The sequence below is a fragment of the Hyperolius riggenbachi genome, chromosome 7 (assembly GCF_040937935.1).
Source record: "Hyperolius riggenbachi isolate aHypRig1 chromosome 7, aHypRig1.pri, whole genome shotgun sequence".
Classification (NCBI taxonomy): domain Eukaryota; kingdom Metazoa; phylum Chordata; class Amphibia; order Anura; family Hyperoliidae; genus Hyperolius; species Hyperolius riggenbachi.
Genome location: NC_090652.1, coordinates 40,746,820 through 40,767,373, shown reverse-complemented (window position 1 = coordinate 40,767,373; position 20,554 = coordinate 40,746,820). Strand labels below are relative to the sequence as shown.

Genomic DNA, 20,554 nt, shown 5'->3' with positions numbered 1-20,554 from the left:
ATTGTATCTATTTTCCTTCTCCTAAAATGACTTTTCAAGATATTGTTCAGTTTTATTTTATGTTTAAATCTACTTTTTACATTTTAACTGTTTTATTGTTTTTGCTCAATGACACATTCATTGAAGTATGCCAGAGCTAAAATCTATGAACTATTGACCATTTTCATCTCTTTCCTACTCTCAGAAGCCATTTTCTGCTAGGAAAGTGTTTTATAGTTGGAATTTCTAATCAGTGAGGGTCACACTGTAGTCACTTCCTGTCTGAGTCAGCCAATTACATACCTGATATTTAACTCTTTCAGGCAGAGAAAGAAAAAAGGAACACAGCATAGTTTTGTGTGCTGTACTGTACATACCCATGTCTAACTCATCATACGTCATCTACTGTAACTCATCATACATCAATATGTCGCATATTACCTCGGGTATCCTTTAACCAATTATTCCGCGCTGGCGTGAGCTTCACGTCCGCAGCGGCAGCAGTTAGAGCTGCAGGGACGTGCTAGTCACGTCCCTGCAGTTTGGGTGGTCTGCATGCGATTGTGCGGGCAGATGTCCGCGATTGCGCTGCTGCTGCTAGCAGGGGAGATTGGCTGCAGGGGACAAAATTCCCCTGTGCCAATCCGAGCATGTCCGCCAAGAATAAACACTGTTTTTGTTCAAAAACAGTGTTTATTCTTTACATACAGCCGCCGCACTCCCGATGCTGATTTCCGCTGGTTTCCGCCGCCAATCTCCCTGCCAGCCATATGATTCCAGGTTTCCTATGGAAACCTACGTCACTTCCTTAGTTACAATGTAATGATACAATGGGCTTGATTCACAAAGCGGTGCTAACTGTTAGCACGCTGCTGAAAAGCCCATTATCACGCCTAAACTCAGTTTAGGCGTGGTAAAATAAACTCACACGCAAAGTTTTGCGCGTAAAAAAGTTTACGCACGCAATGCCATTGAACCCTAGGCGACTTTTCGCGTGCACCTGACTTTGCGCGCGTAAAACTTTGCGCAGCGTACAAAGTACGCTAATAGGATTTTTTGCTCAATGGGGACATCTTGTGGCCAAATAGTAAAATACACCTACTGACTTTACGGAAGAAAAAAAATATTTATGACAAGAGGGCGTATAATTATTAAATATTGGGCAAAAAATTAGTGATGGATGTAAAACAGAAAAAAATGCACCATTATTTCCAAATAAAATATTGTCACCATACATTGTACTAGGGATATAATTTTAACGTTGCAATAACCGGGACAAATGGCCAAATAAAATGTGTGGATTTTAATTATGGTAGCATGAATTATCTTAAAACTATGATGGCTGAGAACTGAAAAATAATGAATTTTTTCAATTTTTTCTTATTATTCCAATCATAATGCATTTACAATAAAATAATTCTTAGCATAATGTACCACCCAAAGAAAGCCTAATTGGTGGCGGAAAAAAACAAGGTATAGATCATTTTGTTGTGATAAGTAGTGATAAAGTTATTAGGGAATGAATGGGAGGAGCGCTGACAGGTGAAAATGCCTCTCGTCCATAAGGTGAAAAATACCCGCGGGCTTAAATGGTTAAAGAGGAACTTTATCCCAGGATTGAACTTCATGCCAATCAGTAGCTGACACCCCCTTTCCCAATATTTACCTTTTCTCTAATAAATCATCAGTGGCGTCTGTGTGGCTAATATTGTGGTGAAACCCCTCCCACAGTGTGATGTCATGACAGTTTGCTGTCTGGGAACCTTGTTGCACTGAAAGGAAATAACATCTTTTTCCAACAGCCATGCAAGCAATCTTGAGAACTCTCAGGGCCTGAGCCCACTGATGCAGTTGTGTCCGCTTCTGCTCGCTTTTCAGCATCTCTAACATTGATGTTTAACTGAAAAGCGGACACAACTGCATCAGTGGTCTCAGGCCCGAAGTAAACGAACATTCTGTACAGATCACCTGATGGGACTAAAGATGTCACCACCAGTGATACATTTCAGAATGTAAGTCAGGGAGAGGAAAGATTTTGCAATGGGCAAACACTGACTAAATAATCAATAAATGAATATTGTAAAAAAAAATTAGCAATTTGATTCCTTTTAAAAGACAACAGAAGTAGGAGGTATCTGGAGGCTGCCATATTTATTTCCTTTTAAGCAATACCAGTTGCCTGGCTGTCCTGCTGATCCTCTGCCTCTAATACTCTTAGCCATACACGTTGAACAAGCATGCAGCAGATCAGGTGTTTCTGACATTACTGTCAGGTCTGCACAAGATTAGCTGCATGCTTGTTTCTGGTGTGATTCAGACAATACTGCAGCCTAATAGAACAGCAGGGCTGCCGGGTAACTAGCATTGCCTAAAAGGAAATACACATGGCAGCCTCCATACTTCAGCTGTTCTTTAAATCTGCATGAAAGTCAATACTGTATTATTAGGCTCTAACGGACCATCTTCGGCATACAGCAAATAAAACAGTTTCTGTACTGTGCTAGTCAAGAAAAATATGTTTTTTTAGGTGGTCATTAGAAGGTATCATTTCATAAATATTTGTTTTTCTACTCCACTTTAAATGGGTCACTTAAAGTGACACTGAAGCAAGAAAAACGTATCCTATATAATAAGACACAGGTGTCCCTGCATACACCTGTCTCCATGTCGCTGGGTCCATGCTTTTTGCTACTGCGCATGTGCGCAGCACAGACTCAGACAGCCATTGGGACTTGAGGACAGGGCCAGTGAGCCGGGCGGGCGTGTCCGCTTGCGCGAGCGGCAGGCACGCTCGCGCGTGAGCGTGTGTGCTCGCGCTGTCAAAAAACATACCTAGAGCCCATTTTTAAACGGGCTTGGGTCTACTAGTAATATAATGAATTGTTTGTGTAGCACAGATAATTAATAGAATATTAGTAGCAAAGAAGAGCCTCATATGTTTATTTTCAGTTACATGTTTTTTTTTTCTCCATAACATTGCATCATTCTCTAATATTTGCAGCTTACAAACTACAGTCTGTATTTTAAACGATGAAACAGAGCAGTTAATGGCCCTTTGAACTTCCCTGCAGTAAGAGCTTATCTAGAGCTGTTTTCACAGTTTCTTTGATGCATAAAGGCTCATACACAACTGATAAGACGCAGCTCAAGTCAATCCAACTGTTGACGAACAACTGAGAGAAGTTGTGTCCAACATAGCAATGTGTACAGAAGTCTGCTATGACTTTTCAATTACTTCCAATACTAGCTAGAACATATTAGTCGTTCACCAGATGAGTAATAATAAATTTGTAAATTGTTCATCAAGTTGTCCGTCAAGTCGTTCTGTGTGTATAATAGTTGTCTGCACGCCAAGACATATCTTTCCAACTTTTTAATCATAGTTGTTTGTAAAGTTGTTTATAGTAAAAGACTTTTGTTAAGCGTGTGTATGTGGCTTAAGTGCTTCAGAAAATAGCACTGTAGTCGACCCAAGTTGGGTCAGAGAGCTCAGAGAAGCTCTTTTGCATAGATAACAACTGAAGTTTCATAACTCTTTCTGTACTGGAAATAAAATGAGACTCTTTCCTTAGCTGCTAAGGCTCTATTTCTTAGCTGTACTACACATACAATTCACTATCTCTTAAGGCTTTGTAAGGTCTGCTGCACCCAGTCAGCGGGGGAATGCTGAGACCCGGGCTACAGCTCAGACTTCTAGGTCTCGGCAAGCCGCTGACATCAGTGGAACGCAGGAGGCACCGCAGACCTCATTGGATAGGCGGAGGACACGCTCTCAGTAAGCGCTCCGCTGATGTAAACAGTAACTCTCACGTGCATGCTTGCATGTCAGCTGATCAGAACACCGATTGCTATTAGACTAAGAGGCACCCCAGGGACCCCAACCCCTCCCAACAGCTTAATCTCTAGTTATCTGGCTTGCAGTCACTGCCATGTATCCCCTTTCTTTATTTCTCTCTGCTTCAAATACAATAGGGGAATGATAGCTGTGTGAGTAATGCGCCCCCTCCTACACTGTGCCGAGAATGGAGCATCTCTCGCCTCTGCCTCGGTCCTGCAGCTGATCAGCTGATGCACTGAACTATTATTGGTTTGCTTTCAATTCTGCCTTTTGTTGATTGGTTAGTCCTATCTTGGACCTGCTTACTACTTCCTGGAGCTCGTGGCTTTCCTGCCTCTAGATTCACTCGTCTGGATAGCCTTATCCACTAGGCCTCAGGTGACTATCATATATATGCTTGTATACACTGTGCCCATTTGCATTGCCAGAGTTATCAGTTTCTGTTTGGTGTATTACTATCTGTCAGTCTGTATGCTACATCTACCTGCAGGGTGTATTGTAGTATTGTGTTAGGCAGGAGTTTGCGCAGGTGTTACGGGCTGGGCTATGGTCAGTCATACAGGCCTGACAGGCTTATTTTCATTTCAGATTCCCTATAAGTCATGGTTAGTTGCTATGAACAGCCCGAAAAGATTTTCTAATGGATTCCTGGAAATGAAGACATGAAGAAATATTTTATTTTTGCTTTTGCTACAGAGAGCAGTAGACGGTTGCTTATCTCTTGTCATCAGCAAAGGCAAGAATCCCACTGTGCCTGTGTCTTCCCTCAGCCCCCCCCCCCCCCACACACACACCCTCCTTTTCTGCTGAAGCGACTCAGCTGTTGCTAGGATCTCTATTGTCTATATGTCTATTCAGCAGGAGGAAGGGAAGGATGTGGCAGAATGAAGACACAGACACGGAGAGTTTTGCCTTTACCAAAGACCAGAGATAGGCAACCTTCTACTGCTATCTGCAGTGAAAATAAACAATTTTACACTCTGATGATGGATAATGCGATACAATACTGTAATGCTAATACAATACATTCCATCAATCCCTCGGAGTAACTTATTCAGTTCTGATGAGGTGATGGAAATCCCCAGACAGTTATACAGAGTCCAGTTACAGTCCACGCTATTTTAGGCCGTATACATCAGCCACCCCTAAGAGCCTGTTCAGACTGTCAGCGTATGAAGCACGCGTATAAAATCAAAGAAACGCAAGTTGAAAACGCATGCGTTTTTCTTGCGTTCTAATGCGTATTCTATTGCGTTTTGCACACACACGTGACCCAGGGTAAAAAAAAGAATTATGGGAACCGCAGAGGAAAACGTACGCTAAAAACACAATAGTACGCGTTTTTGATACGCGTCCATAGACTTTCATTGCGTCCGTTTCTATGCGTGATGCACAGAACTGCATGCAGCAATGCGGATAAGAAACGTATGCGTCTCATACGCATACATGTGAACTAGCCCATTCAAAAGCATTAGGAGCCGTTTCTATGCGTTTTTGGTACCCGTACGCGTTCCCTGAAAACGGCTAGGAACGCGCATAGTCTGAACAGGCCCTAAGACACAGAGAGGTAATGCAAATGCTCAAGCAAACAGAGAAGCTGACACTAATTGCAGATATTAAATAGTCCCCGGTTGAAGGTCTGTTTGCCTTTAAAGCTTATGTAAAGTTTTTTTATTTTTTTGACCAACTCAGTCCCCAAAATAACACCTGACTGATCCATTCTTAACCCCCCTAAACACCCCCCCCCCACACACACACACACACATACACACTCACACACTCAAAAGATCTACATTTCTAGTAAGAATATCACAAAAAACCTTCTGGTCGCTTCCTATCGGCTCCTGGAGGCAGACTCTGGGGTTTGTGGGACATTTTTATGGCCTGGCCCCCTGTAGTGACACCTGGAAGGTAGTACAACAGACACTATTCACCCCTTCCCTTTGCCAACCACAAACTCCTTCCAATATATCAAATGGCAAAATATGGCTTCAGTAAGTGAATCCGTGGGTGGGGGTGGGCAAAGAAACATGTGAGTAAGATGCCATTTCCCAAGTGAGGTGCTTGGGATATGGCATAGAGGCCTGTGGGAGAAGGCAGAGCTGCAACAACACTGATTGGAGCCATAATGGTCATATATTTTTAAAGTACTTGTATTGATTTGTGTATAAGTACAGTACTACTTTTCAAATAGCTATTTAAAAATTCAAAAATATGCAGCAGTCACCTGGGGCGCCAATGAGGAAGCAAGAGCCGCTGGACACTTGTGGCAGATTGGAATGCACGCACATGCGGGAGGGGCAGATTAACATTTGGGGGAACATTGGCAAGGGGATGGAGGCAGCATCACAAGGCCACTGCCCAAGAGATATCATACTAAATTCGATCCGGAATATGGGCGGCCAACAGATCTCTCTCTGATCAGATTTGATCAGGGAGAAATATTTCTCCTGGTCGATCTGCCCATACATCCCTAGATGCATGGGCACCTTTAAAGGAACATTTACAGTGGCTTGCAAAAGTATTCGGCCCCCTTGAAGTTTTCCACATTTTGTCACATTACTTCCACAAACATGAATCAATTTTATTGGAATTCCACATGAAAGACCAATACAAAGTCGTGTACAAGTGAGAAGTAGAACTAAAATCATACATGATTCCAAACATTTTTTACAAATCAATAACTGCAAAGTGGGGTGTGCGTAATTATTCAGCCCCCTTTGGTCTGAGTGCAGTCAGTTGCCCACAGACATTGCCTGATGAGTGCTAATGACTAAATACAGTGCAGCTGTGTGTAATCTAATGTCAGTACAAATACAGCTGCTCTGTGACGGCCTCAGAGGTTGTTTAAGAGAATCTTGGGAGCAACAACACCATGAAGTCCAAAGAACACACCAGACAGGTCAGGGATAAAGTTATTGAGAAATTTAAAGCAGGATTAGGCTACAAAAAGATTTCCAAAGCCTTGAACATCCCACGGAGAACTGTTCAAGCGATCATTCAGAAATGGAAGGAGTATGGCACAACTGTAAACCTACCAAGACAAGGCTGTCCACCTAAACTCACAGGCCAAACAAGGAGAACGCTGATCAGAAATTCAGTCAAGAGGCCCATGGTGACTCTGGACGAGCTGCACAAATCTACAGCTCAGGTAGGGGAATCTGTCCATAGGACAACTTTTAGTGGTGCACTGCACAAAGTTGGCCTTTATGGAAGAGTGGCAAGAAGAAAGCCATTGTTAACCAAAAAGCATAAGAAGTCCCGTTTGCAGTTTGCCACAAGCCATGTGGGGGACACAGCAAACATGTGGAAGAAGGTGCTCTGGTCAGTTGAGACCAAAATGGAACTTTTTGGCCAAAATGCAAAGCGCTATGTGTGGCGGAAAACTAACACTGCACATCACTCAGAACACACCATCCTCACTGTCAAATATGGTGGTGGCAGCATCATGCTCTGGGGGTGCTTCTCTTCAGCAGGCACAGGGAAGCTGGTCAGAGTTGATGGGAAGATGGATGGAGCCAAATACAGGGCAATCTTGGAAGAAAACTTATTGGAGTCTGCAAAAGACTTGAGACTGGGGCGGAGGTTCACCTTCCAGCAGGACAACGACCCTAAGCATAAAGCCAGGGCAGCCTGTGTTAGAATGGCCCAGTCAAAGTCCAGATCTAAATCCAATCGAGAATCTGTGGCAAGATCTGAAAACTGCTGCTCACAAATGCTGTCCATCTAATCTGACTGAGCTGGAGCTGTTTTGCAAAGAATGGGCAAGGGTTTTAGTCTCTAGATGTGCAAAGCTGGTAGAGACATACCCTAAAAGACTGGCAGCTGTAATTGTAGCAAAAGGTGGTTCTACAAAGTATTGACTCAGTCAAGTGAATAGTTACGCACACCCCACTTTGCAGTTATTGATTTGTAAAAAATGTTTGGAATCATGTATGATTTTCGTTCCACTTCTCACAAGTACCCCACTTTGTATTGGTCTCTCACGGGGAATTCCAATAAAATTGGTTCATGCCTGTGGCAGTAATGTGACAAAATGTAGAAAACTTCAAGGGGGCCGAATACTTTTGCAAGCCACTGTAAGTTGAAAAAAAAATTATTTGAACTTACCTGGGCCTTCTTGCAGCCCCTTGGAGTCCTCCTGTGCCTACAACGTCCTCCTGATCCCCTCCGGCCAGCAGCGGCGACCCCCGCTAAGCTGGTCTGTTGCAAGCAGCTCAGGGCTGCACATGCACAGTAGCCGGCGACTTGCGGCAATGGCCCGGCTTAGCGGGGTCACCAATGCTGGCCGGAAGGGATCAGGAGGATGTCGGGGGCACAGGAGGACTCCAGGGGGCTGCAAGAAGCCCCAGGTAAGTTTAAATCATTATTTTATTACTTAAATATTGCTTTAAACAATTAATATCTGCATAATGAATGTCAATAAGCTAGACTGTTGGCTGAAGTATGTGGATTAACTGGATTGACCTCATAAGAACTGAAAAAGTTTCTCTGTAGGAGTGATGCTGCCTAAAGTAAATTGATTACCAGTACTTATTACTCCTTTACCTTGTTAGAACTGAATAAGAATGTACAGGGATAAAATAGCTACAGCACATTTTATTCAATGGACACTACCTTATTTTAGGTATTTGACAAAAATTAAGGTTAGGTACAAGGTTAACATTAGAACTTTCAAAGAGGATAATGCTAGGTATACACAATGCGTTTTTTCGGTTAATTTTCTGTTCGATCGATTTTCGATTCATTTTTCCCGCTCGATTTCCCGCTCGATTCTCTTATCCTTCCTTATCAATTTCCATTCACTTCTATGATAAATCGACCAGAAAAATGATTGAAAATAATATTGGACATGATGAAAATTATCTATTAAACCATCTATCTAACACAAAATTGTATGGTGTGTACCTAGCATTAAGGTAGGAATGGTATAGGAGAAAGGTAAGATTAGGTTTAGAGATAGGGCTGAGGGTAAAGTTAGGGTTAGTTTAGATTGAAGGGTTTTGGACACTAAAGATCAAAAAGATGTAAGGAAGTAAAGATATATTTTTTGCTTTATCCTCTGCCCAGTTAAATGGCAAAAACATACCTATGCCAATAATTTTTAAGAACTTCTGAATTTACAATAAATGCAAAAGACTTTCACCATAAAAAAAATGTTGGTTAGCGTAATAAAGGGTATAGAAGTGAAGCACAATCTTATTCCAAATAATAGGATTCGTGCAAGCTCTTGATGGCTTGATCTTTGGTTATGTCATGCCATTCTTTCGGAAGGTTGGCAGGTTTAGCATTGTATTCCTTTGCAAACTGTTTGTTAAACTCCTTGAAGATGAATTTCCAGTAATCAGAAGCAGAGATAGCTGGATCTGGCTGGATTCTCCAGTCGGGATAAAAGGTTTGGTACTCTTTGTAAGGATGAGGTTTCCAATCTGTGTCCAAATTTCGGAAGGACCTCTCTGTGACCACATCTGTAGAACAAAGTGCAGAGCACAGGACATTGGAATCAATGAATCGGTATCTACCCAAACCCTTAGGTCGGTGGACTGTGGCAAAGTGCTCAGTGTGGTCAACACATCCAGCCTCACATGGAACTTTACAGAATGGACATTGTTTTCCGCATCCAATCACCTTCTTAAACAATTCCTCCTCAGGTTTAAGGGTCACTTTTGCTAGAACAGACTCAATACTTGAAGATCCCATTTCTGTTATGAGGCTGTCTCCCATTTCTGGAAGGTAGGATTCAACATCGGCAGAAAACTGACTGACAGGTGAAGAATTTTGGAAAACTATCAGATTAATATTGTCCTGTGACATCACCAAATCTTTCTCTAATATCTTTTGGATGTTTGAAAGAAAAGCTGACACGTTCTTACTTTCCTTGATCTGCGGTTCTTGCAAAATTTGTTTCAGTTTATGAATGATTGAAAAAACAATGCTTAATTGTAAATTTGCCAAACTTCTTGGCTTTCCATATTTTTCTTTAATAAACTCCAAAATGCTTTTCTTAACAAACCGCTCATAATTATTAATGTATTCAACGTATTTGTCAAACTTATTGTCTTCGATCAGTTTGCTGAGCACACGGTGCTGGAAGAATGTCCGACTCATGTATTTAGCATTGTCTTCTCCATTCAGTAGGTCGTTGATTATCTCTTTCCCAAGGTGATTATTTACATAGTCCTCTATGGCTGGCTTCAAGCATAGCTGACAAAATCGGTGCGCCCTACTCCTGCATTCATCTTTGTTTTGGAAAACATTTTTGAAAATTGAAAGATATTGATGTTTGGCCGCTTCAAGACAGGAAAATGGGTCATTAAGTTGAACAAATTCATCATGCATTTTCTGAAACTTTGGAGCTGCTCTGCCTAGGATGAGGAGCTTAAGGTCAAGCTCAAACTGGTCAGTGGTGTGCAGCTTAGCCACCGCTTTCTCTTGAAGTTTAACATTGACCATGTTTAGCAGTTCTTGACAAAATGTTTCATGATAATTTTCTCTTGTAGAAACTTTTTGTTCTATGTACTGAGTGCACTGATCTAAAAGGTTTTCAGCTACTTTCTGTGTTTTGAAGTGATAGTCATCCTGGTAAAATTTTTGTTTCCCTAAGACATTGTGACAGAACATGTCTTCAAATTTTCTGTACCACTGAAGATCAACATGTTCATCTTTCATCACGAAAGAAGCCTCTGAAAATTTAGAAAGCTTATCAGTGTCTATCAGTTGTTCATTAATTTTCCCAGCCTTGTTTTGCATCTCCCTCCTCAACTGCTGGAGCATCTGCTGGTCAACATCATGTTTTGGTATGCGATTGATCAGAAAGCTTTTCACTGTGTCTGTCCACATGGCTTCAAATTGTGTTTCTAGTTCTCTCTCGTTGATCTTCTCCTCTTTATTCTTGAATGATCTTAGAAGAGAATTAACTTTAGCTTCCATCTTTGCACTATAACCATCCTTAAGATTTTGTATGTCACATTTAGTCTTCTGGATATAAACCGCTTCCCAGAGTCTTCTATTCAGCTCCTCATAAATTTCCCCCCTAAGACTTTTTACACTGTTCAAAAAGTTTTCCAGGTACTTTTTTACCAGATGTGCATTCTCCAGTTCTTTTTCCACGTATGTATTCAGTGAATCCTTCATGTGTGTTTCCTCTTCATCAAGTAGTTTAGGCATAGAAACATTCAATCTGATCTGCAAATCATCGACTATTACCCTTTCTCGCTGATTCCTGATAGAATTCAAAGACTCCGTCATCCAGTTATACATCTGTCTGCGAAAGTTCCATTCAAGTTCTGAGTATTTCATACAGAAGTGATCATAGGCATCAGCCACCAAGCTGTTTCTAAAGCTGAAGATGAATTTTTCATGCTTGACTGCATTCCACAAACTTTGAAGCCATGTGAGGAATGTTGGGATAGTCTGTGGCTTTTGAAGCTTCTCTTTCATGAACTTAAGTAAATCCCTTTTCAGGGAAAGGATACCTTCACTGTATCCAGTGTTTATTGGTGCCATTGGTGGGACACCGTACCACAGACCGGGAATGTAATGAGTGTGCTCATTGAGGTCATAATCCATGACATCATTAAACGATGTGATCCCCTCTAGTTTTTCCATTTTTGCAGCAGCTTTCGTCATTTCATTCAGATTCTCCAACAGTTTTTTCCTGTGTCTTATATTCATAACATGGGCAGACACATCGCTTACATTCTGATGTACAAATTGGCAGTTGGGTTTCTTCCCTACTTCTTTCATCCGAAGAAAAGCATGAATTACAATCTGTAAGATATCCTTCATTTCTGCTGAGTTTTCCATGGCCATGTTAACTATGGTTATATCGCTTAACCCAACAACCATGGTTGCCAGTTCATTGTCACGTTTGTAACTGTCCTCCGAGCTTGCCAGTTCAGGAGCCTTAAGTCCTTCAGTGTCAATTAGCAAAATGAAGTCACAGCCCAGCTCCTGACTGAAGTCTTTGTTAACGTTAAGGAGGGTCATGAAAGCTCCTCGGGTACAACGCCCACAAGCCACTGGAAAGTGCAAACCGAACATTGTATTCAGAAGGGTGGATTTCCCTGTACTCTGTACTCCAAGAACAGTAATTACCCTCATCGTGCAGTGTCCTCCTGTTTTGGTGTCCACCTGATGGAAGACATCTGTAATCCACTGCCACGGAATGCTGGCAGTATCTCCATCTATTAGCTCCACTGGAAACCCTTGAAGAAGAAGATCGGCTGCTATTCCTGAGAGTTTTTTACATTCGGCTTTGAAGTCTTCACGGTTTGGAATGATCAGTTTAGCCTCATGCATTTGTCCTAGTTCTCGCAAAAAGTTTTCAATTCCAAGTGAGCTTTCTGACATCTCAAGGTCAATTTGTTGCAGTTCTGCTACATTAGTGGAATATCTTATGTACCCCTCTTGCAAGTCTAATAAACTGGATCGAGCAGTATTGTCAAGAAAGAACTTCATCCATTTTAAAAAATATAGTTTTTCTGTTGGAGAAAGTTCGGTTAGAGCTTTCAAAAATGTCTTCATATCATCTTGCAACTCCTGCTGGCACTGCTGTTTGCGTAAATCTAGGTTTTGGTTTATAAGCTGTGACTTGTAGGCTTCCACATCAGCGTCATGGTATTTCTTCATCCTGCACAATTCTTTTTCATTTTTAGTAATTTGCTTCCAGATTGGTCCTTGCAGAAACAAATTTTTTCTTTTATACATTGGTACGTCTGTAATTGTTGAGCATATTTTCTCAGCAAGCTTTTTACCTTTCTGGCATTCCATTGTTTTTTCATCTACCTGAATTTCAAATAAGTCGGCATCACGCGTAAGGTCTTCAAGTTTTCTGTTTTTAAGAGGATTCTCTGTCAATTTTCTCATAATAATTTGTATCTGCTTTACAATTTCAGCCTCATTCATCGATGTATCTTTCACTAAGAAGTTGTTATTCTTCAAGCCTAGGGATACAGAAAGCTTTTTTAGGTTCTCTTTAACTTTTTCACTGACAGCCTGGCCTTTGGGTGGACAAATAATAAAGAAGTAATTCGGTCTATCTTCGGTAAAGCCTTCTAAGAAGTTGCAATGCTTCAACTGGATATCTTCCATAAAAATGAACACAGCAGAAGATACCTTTGTTATAAAGCTGAATTGTTTGTCATTGGAACTGAGGTCTCCATGCAGATTTAAGACGGCTATGGGCTCCTTAAAGATGCTTGCATTCCCGTTACCTCCTGGAAAGTACCATGACATTTCTAGCAAACCTTCAGAGATCGTTCTGGGAGAGTAACCGCATTCCATGTCTCGGTATACGAAGAAGTCATGATGAGCGTGAGAGAGGCTCAGTGTTTTATTGAGTACTTTAGATTTTGATAGGCTGCAGCTGCCTAGTCTCACAAAAGTGAAGATTGGCAAAGAGATATTAGTTATGTTTTCTTCTTTAAATCCTCTGGAACTTAGTAAAGAAGGCGGTCTCCATCTTTTTACGATATCTTTCATGGCCCATAACATCAAAGTGTAATGAAAACCATCACCAGCAGGGAGCAGCAGAGGGACAGCAAACTGGCACATGGCCAATTTGGTCACAATCTCTTGCTGTAGAAAGCCGTCTGAACAATGCATGACAGCGCAGAGAACATCCGAAGGATGGACTGAATGGGATACAGGTCTAGATGCCATTTCAAACACCTCAAGAGAACCTTCCTCAGTGGCGAACCCTGGACTAACATCTTCAAGCTCATCCTGGCTTGTGCTTCGTGCAGTTCCGTCCAATGCTATGAGTTTCCTCAAAAAACTCCATGATGGTGCCATTCGTGATGAAAATCTGTCTTCATCTTCTTTTCGGATGCACAGAACTTCTCTGAGGCTCAGTTTTGAGTCTTTGTACTTCTTCAGTTGAAGCTCTTCCAGGAGCTCGTCCATTGCTTTTGTAAGCTTCGGAAAAACAAAAAGGAAAATAATTAGTTCCAAAGTTATAAAAATGGAATTACATCGAACATATTTATCACTGATTTCATTCAGAACTACACACAAGATGTCCAATTCAATATTCTGAGCATATTTACTTAACATCCTGGTGGTATGATTATTTCGGGTTCTAAGGGCCTTAACCACTTCCCGACCGCCCACTGTAGATTGGCGGCGGCAAGGTGGCATGCCCAGGACCACGTAACGCCAATTGGCGTCGGGTCCTGGGACTCTTCCGTGCCGGGGATCACGTGCTGTGATGCACGTGCATTCGCCGGAAATAGGCTCCGTCCACCCGCGACGTCAACCCGCCGGACAATCGGAAGCGCCGGTGGGTTGTTAACCCCTGGATAGCCGCATCTAAGGCGTATAATACGTTTTGTAATGTATACAAAGCGTATTATACAGGCTGCCTCCAGCGCTGGTGGTCCCAGTGATCGAGGAACCACCAGGGCAGGCTGCAGCCACCCTAGTCTGCACCCGAACATACTGATCTGCCCCCCCGCCCTCTGATCGCCCACAGCACCCCTCAGACCCCCCCCCTGCCCACCCCCTCAGACCCCTGTTTGCACCCAATCACCCCCCTAATCACCCATCAATCACTCCGTCACTATCTGTCAACGCTATTTTTTAGATTAACCCCTTAACTGTCCTGATCACCCCCCACACCCTCAGATCCTCCCCAGACCCCCCCCCTCCCCAGAACCCCCCACCCTTTTGTGTACTGTATACATCTATCCTCCCCTATAATCACCTGTCAATCACCTGTCAATCTCAAATCAATCACCCCCTGTCACCACCTGTCACTGCTACCAATCGGAACAGACCCTAACCTGCCCACACTCTCAGATCGCCTGCAGACCCGCCATCAGATCACCTCCCAAGTGCATTGTTTACATCTGTTCTCTCCTCTAAACACCCACTAATCACCCATCAATCACCCATCAATCACCCCCTGTTACCACCTGTCACTGCTACCCATCAGATCAGACCCTAATCTGCCCCTTGTGCCCAAGTGGGTCGCATTAGATTCTACTACTAAATGTGAGTGTATTAAGTTTATTTGCCTAATAGCATACCCCAGTTAATGCACTACGGAGCGCTCTCTGTTTCTTTCCCTACCCTCTTGTTTTTGACAGTTACTGGCACCAACCAGTCCAAGAGAGCAGCGCCGTGTGGATTTTTAAAGGGCCAGTGCTATTTTGTTTGAGCGCAAGTTTTTTTCTTCTTTTACCTTCTACAAACCGGAGTGTCTGAAGACTCTGGGAGGAGGGCAGCTAATGAATATACAATGAGCAAGAGAAGGGAGGGGGGAAAACAAGAGTCAGGGAGGATATGATGTCAGCATTAGCTTAGCAAGATGGTCACTGCCTAGAATAGGATTTTCTGCTTTTCCTTTATAAAATTCACAGGAATCATTATGTGGATAGCACAATACATCTGTTATGTAAGTAGAAGTAGTATTTATCTACTTATATATGTGTTTTTTATTTCTAGGTTAGCATGGGTGTCGCTTGTTCTGGAAGGTTCAGGGTGAGGTAAAAAAAAAATCAAAATAAAAATCCACTTACCTAGGGCTTCCTCCAGCCCGTGGCAGGCAGGAGGTGCCCTCGGCGCCGCTCCGCAGGCTCCTGGTGGTCTCCAGTGGCTGACCCGACCTGACCAGGCCGGCGGCCAGGCTTCTTCTGCGCTCCTATGTGCGTTTCACGCCAGCGCGCTGACATCATCGGACGTCCTCCAGGTTGTACTGCGCAGGCTCAGTAGTTCTGAGCCTGCGCAGTACAGCCCGGAGGACGTCCGATGACGTCAGCGCGCTGGCATGAAATGCACAATGGAGCGCAGAAGAAGCCCGACCTGGCCGCCGGCCTGGCCAGGTCGGGTCGGCCACCGGGGACCACCGGGAGCCTGCGGAACGGCGCCGAGGGCACCTCCTGCCTGCCACGGGCTGGAGGAAGCCCCAGGTAAGTGGATTTTTATTTTGATTTTTTTTTTACCTCACCCTGAACCTTCCCTTTAAGGGGTTTTATGACTGCAGTCCTTAAGTGGTTAAAAGGGAATACATACTTCTTATTTGTATATGTTTGCACATATTTTACATTTTACAATTTTTCGCCATAGTGCCCCTTTAATTAATGCAACACAGGTATATTGCTGTATAAAGAAGAGTAAAAGTTGCTGTATGCATCCTGTAAGCCCCGTGTTTTTTTCTGGTTGGATCTTCTGGATAATGGGGGGTTTACTGTAGATATCTAAGACATGTACATTGTATAGATTATAACAGCTAGGAATTCTACCACTATGCCACCATGCCACCAGGCAGCACGGTGGCGTAGTGGATAGCACTCTCGCCTTGCAGCGCTGGGTTCCCTGTTTGAATCATGGCCAGGGCACTATCTGCACAACGTTTGTATGGTTTTCCCGTGTCTGTGCGGGTTTCCTCCGGGCACTCCAGTTTCCTCCCACATCTCAAAAACATACAGATAAGTTAATTGGCTTCCCTCTAAATTGGCCCTAACTGCATGATACATACATAGACATATAACTATGGTAGAGATTAGATTGTGAACCCCTCTGAGGGACAGTTAAAGGATAACCGAAGTGACATGTGACATGATGAGATAGATATGTGTATGTACAGTGCCTAGCACACAAATAACTATGCTGTGTTCCTTTTTTTCCTTTCTCTGCCTGAAAGAGTTAAATATCAGGTATGTAAGTGGCTGACTCAGTCCTGACTCAGACAGGAAGTGACTACAGTGTGATCCTCACTGATAAGAAATTCCCCTTTTTATCTCTTTCTTGCTCTCAGAAGCCATTTTCTGCTAGGAAAGTGTTTTATAGTTGGAATTTCTTATCATGGAGGGTCACACTGTAGTCACTTCCTGTAGTCAGGACTGAGTCAGCCACTTACATACCTGATATTTAACTCTTTCAGGCAGAGAAAGAAAAAAGGAACACAGCATAGTTATTTGTGTGCTAGGCACTGTACATACCCATGTCTATCTCATCATGTCGCATGTCACTTCGGGTAACCTTTAAGAAAATATACTCTGTACAGCGCTTCGGAATATGTTAGCGCTATATAAATACTAAATAATAATGACTTCATGAACAAAAACACTTCACTAGGAAAATAAATAAATTAAACATAGCGAAACAATTGCACATATGCCAGTAAAAACACATCTGAAAAGGCTCGTACACATTAAAAAAAACTTACATAAATGTAAAAATAAAATATATTTGTGCAGCTTTCTAAAAAATATATTTACTCTATATTTTACTCTGAAATATTACATACATTTGAGAGAAAATACATCTTTAAATAAAAACCTAAGCGGAAAAAAAAATTATGATATAATGATTTGTACAGGATCTTCTAAAAAAATTTGCATATTGTGATAAAGTTCATTATTTTCTGTAATGTACTGATAAACATGAGACTTTCATATATTTTAGATTCAAATACACACAACTGAAGTAGTTCAAGCCTTTTATTGTTTTAATATTGATGATTTTGGCATACAGCTCATGAAAACCCAAATTTCCTATCTCAAAAAATTAGCATATTTCATCCGACCAATAAAAGAAAAGTGTTTTTAAAACAAAAAAAGTCAACCTTCAAATAATTATGTTCAGTTATGCACTCAATACTTGGTAGGGAATCCTTTTGCAGAAATGACTGCTTCAATGCGGCGTGGCATGGAGGCAATCAGCCTGTGGCGCTGCTCAGGTGTTATGGAGGCTCAGGCCCAGCTTTATGGAGATGAAGATTTCATTTTTCAGCACGACCTGGCACCTGCTCACAGTGCCAAAACCCCTGGTAAATGGTTTACTGACCATGGTATTACTGTGCACAATTGGCCTGCCAACTCTCCTGACCTGAACCCCATAGAGAATCTGTGGGATATTGTGAAGAGAAAGTTGAGAGACGCAAGACCCAACACTCTGGATGAGCTTAAGGCCGCTATCGAAGCATCCTGGGCCTCCATAACACCTGAGCAGTGCCACAGGCTGATTGCCTCCATGCCTTGAAGCAGTCATTTCTGCAAAAGGATTCCTGACCAACTATTGAGCGCATAACTGAACATAATTATTTGAAGGTTGACTTTTTTTGTTTTAAAAACACTTTTCTTTTATTGGTCGGATGAAATATGCTAATTTTTTGAGATAGGAATTTTGGGTTTTCATGAGCTGTATGCCAAAATCATCAATATTAAAACAATAAAAGGCTTGAACTACTTCAGTTGTGTGTATTTGAATCTAAAATATATGAAAGTCTAATGTTTATCAGTACATTACAGAAAATAATGAACTTTATCACAATATGCTAATTTTTTGAGAAGATCCTGGCTGTATGTGTAGTACATCTAGAAATAAAAGATTAGGAACAGAGACATAATGCTGGGCATACACGGTTCATTTCTACCGCTCAATTCTCCGCTCGATCGTTTTTGCCTCTCGATTCTGCAGTCGGTTGTCTTATCTTCTGCTCATTTTTCTTATATTTTTCCATTTACTTCTATCAGGAATCGAGCAGCAAAACGGGAGATCGGACATTATCTATCTAACCATCTATCTGCCTCCAAAAACAACTGTGTATTCCCAGCATAAGTCTAATATTGTTTCCAGTACAGGAAGAGTTAAGAAACTCCAGTTGTTATCTATGCAAAAGAGCCATTGAGCACCCTGACTTTCAAAGTCGCAGAGAGCTCTGTCTTCTGAAGCTTATTGTCTCAACTGTCAGTCACTGTATTTTATTTTTCTCTGCAGAGGACAGTTCAATAGTTCACTGGCCTGCTCTGTAAAATTATTTAGAATGCTGAGTAGTGTGTAAACTGCAAATAGAGAATGATGCAATGTTCTAAAAACACTAAATAGGTGAATATTTTCTTTACTACTAATGTTCTAGCAATTATCCATGCTACACAACCAATTCATTATATCATACGTTTGTTTTTTTCGCTTCAGTGTCTCTTTAACGATTATAGGCACTACAATTGGCCTTAGGAAGTGGGTTTAGACCCGTTGTCACATTGCCAGTGCATAATAAATTCCATTGTTACATGAAGTTGTCCTTATTGAGGTAAGCCACCTCCCCTTTTTCATTTTAGTTACATACCTTTGGGTGCCTCTTACAACCCCCCCCCCCCCCCCTTCCCCCTGTGCTTCTCATCCTCTCTTGCAGGAGTGCTATTGGTCCCAGGGGGTTTTGCCACCCAGTACACGTTTGTTTTTTGTAAGATAGCGACCGTGTCCTGCCCACTCTGGACACCCAAGTGTGACTCTCCACCTGCTTCAGGGCCCTTTCACACGGGGACGGTACAGTGCATCAAATTGACACACTTCTAGAGCACTCCAGTGCAAACCTATGGGGTAGTTCATATTACCTGCGTCGCGGTGCGGTCCGCCAGAAGTCCTCGATCTGACCCTGGTCCAGAAATACATTACCATGCGGCTTCTGTGGTGATCTGCGTCAGCCCGGAAATCATATTAGTCTATGGCGACGCAGGGATTTTTTAACATTTTCCGACGTGACTTTGCAGCGCGCAAGAAAGTTTTACAATATACTTCTTGCACCTCTGCATACCCCGAAGCAGGAAGTGACCACGCGTCACTTCCTGCTTGGCCAGATGCAGCAGACGGCTGCCGCACTGTCAGTTTGCAGTGTGAAACCAGACTCAAGTGATTGGCTGCTCCCTTTGCAACCTAACGGTGTATCACCATTCTTTTCCTATACATTTTTCAATTTGGTGACATATTGCTCTAATTGGGCTCCTGTTGTCCCTGTGTTTCTTTTCATGGAGCAGTCACGCCTTCTTCATTTTGGCAAACGACTTCCCCTCCCTCTCCTTCATCCACAACTCTAGGCAGGCCATGATGAAAAATGAACGACCAAAATAAATATTTTTTACTACTGGCCATTCTTCCTCTCATCACTAATCACCCTTTATATCAGGGGTGTCAAACTCAATTACAAAGTGGGCCGAAATTAAGCTCTGGGACCAAGTCGTGGGCCAACCTCAATGTCTACTGGTCACTTCTCTCCCTTATAAAGTTCCCAGGTGTCTAATATCGGCCTCCATCCCCTAAACAGTTCCCTGGTGTCTAATGCCCCCCTGCTTCCCTCATCTATAAAATTATCTGTTGTTTAGTGGTCTTCCCTCCCCTATACAGTTTCCTGGTGTCTAGTAGCCCCCCTTCCTCCCCTATTCAGTTCCCTGGTGTCTAGTGGCCCCTTTCCCTCTGCTTGTATCTAGTGCTTTCCTCCTTCCCATATGGCTTCCCTGATGATCTAGGGCTTACACTCCAATATAACTTCTCTGATGGTCCAGAGTGGGCCAAACATTATGCAAAGTGGAAAAAACACCTTCCCCTGCATGGCACCTGGCCTTATTGGTAAGGCGGTGTGGGAGGCAGCATTAGAGGAGGGGCCAACCAAGCGCTTGGACAGCTCTAAGGTCCCTAGTCACCTAATGAGTGATCTGGCTTAGGCTAAACAAGCAATTTAGCACCAGGCAACCACTTTTTCAGAAGGTAAAATGCCTGGGCCCCAGCAGGAAACCTCATAGGGAAATTCCACTGGCATGATTGGGTGGGTGGATGGTACCCTCTCGAACTGATAGGCTTTTAAAGGACTTACGAGGCCAAATTATTAAAAAAAAAAGTTAAAAACAGTGAAGTACCTGCATCTCTTTAAAAGACACGGAGGACGCCATCCGCGTCATTCCGCCGGGTCCCAGGCCGGGGGGTCTATTGAGCGGCGGAGACCCGGCGGAATGACAC

The 20,554-nt window shown here is 42.6% G+C and overlaps 1 protein-coding gene across 2 annotated transcripts in view; it reads right to left on the bottom strand.

Moving 5' to 3' along the window:
• Positions 1 to 8,959: 8,959 nt before the first annotated feature.
• LOC137524274 (up-regulator of cell proliferation-like) overlaps positions 8,960 to 20,554 on the bottom strand; it is a 42,766-nt gene continuing 31,171 nt past the window's right edge. For both annotated transcript variants that reach the window (XM_068243951.1, XM_068243950.1), the window contains exon 2: positions 8,960 to 13,735. In XM_068243951.1, coding sequence (XP_068100052.1) covers positions 9,017 to 13,723 — 4,707 coding nt within the window. In that variant the 5' untranslated portion in view covers positions 13,724 to 13,735 and the 3' untranslated portion in view covers positions 8,960 to 9,016. The remainder of the gene's footprint in view (positions 13,736 to 20,554) is intronic.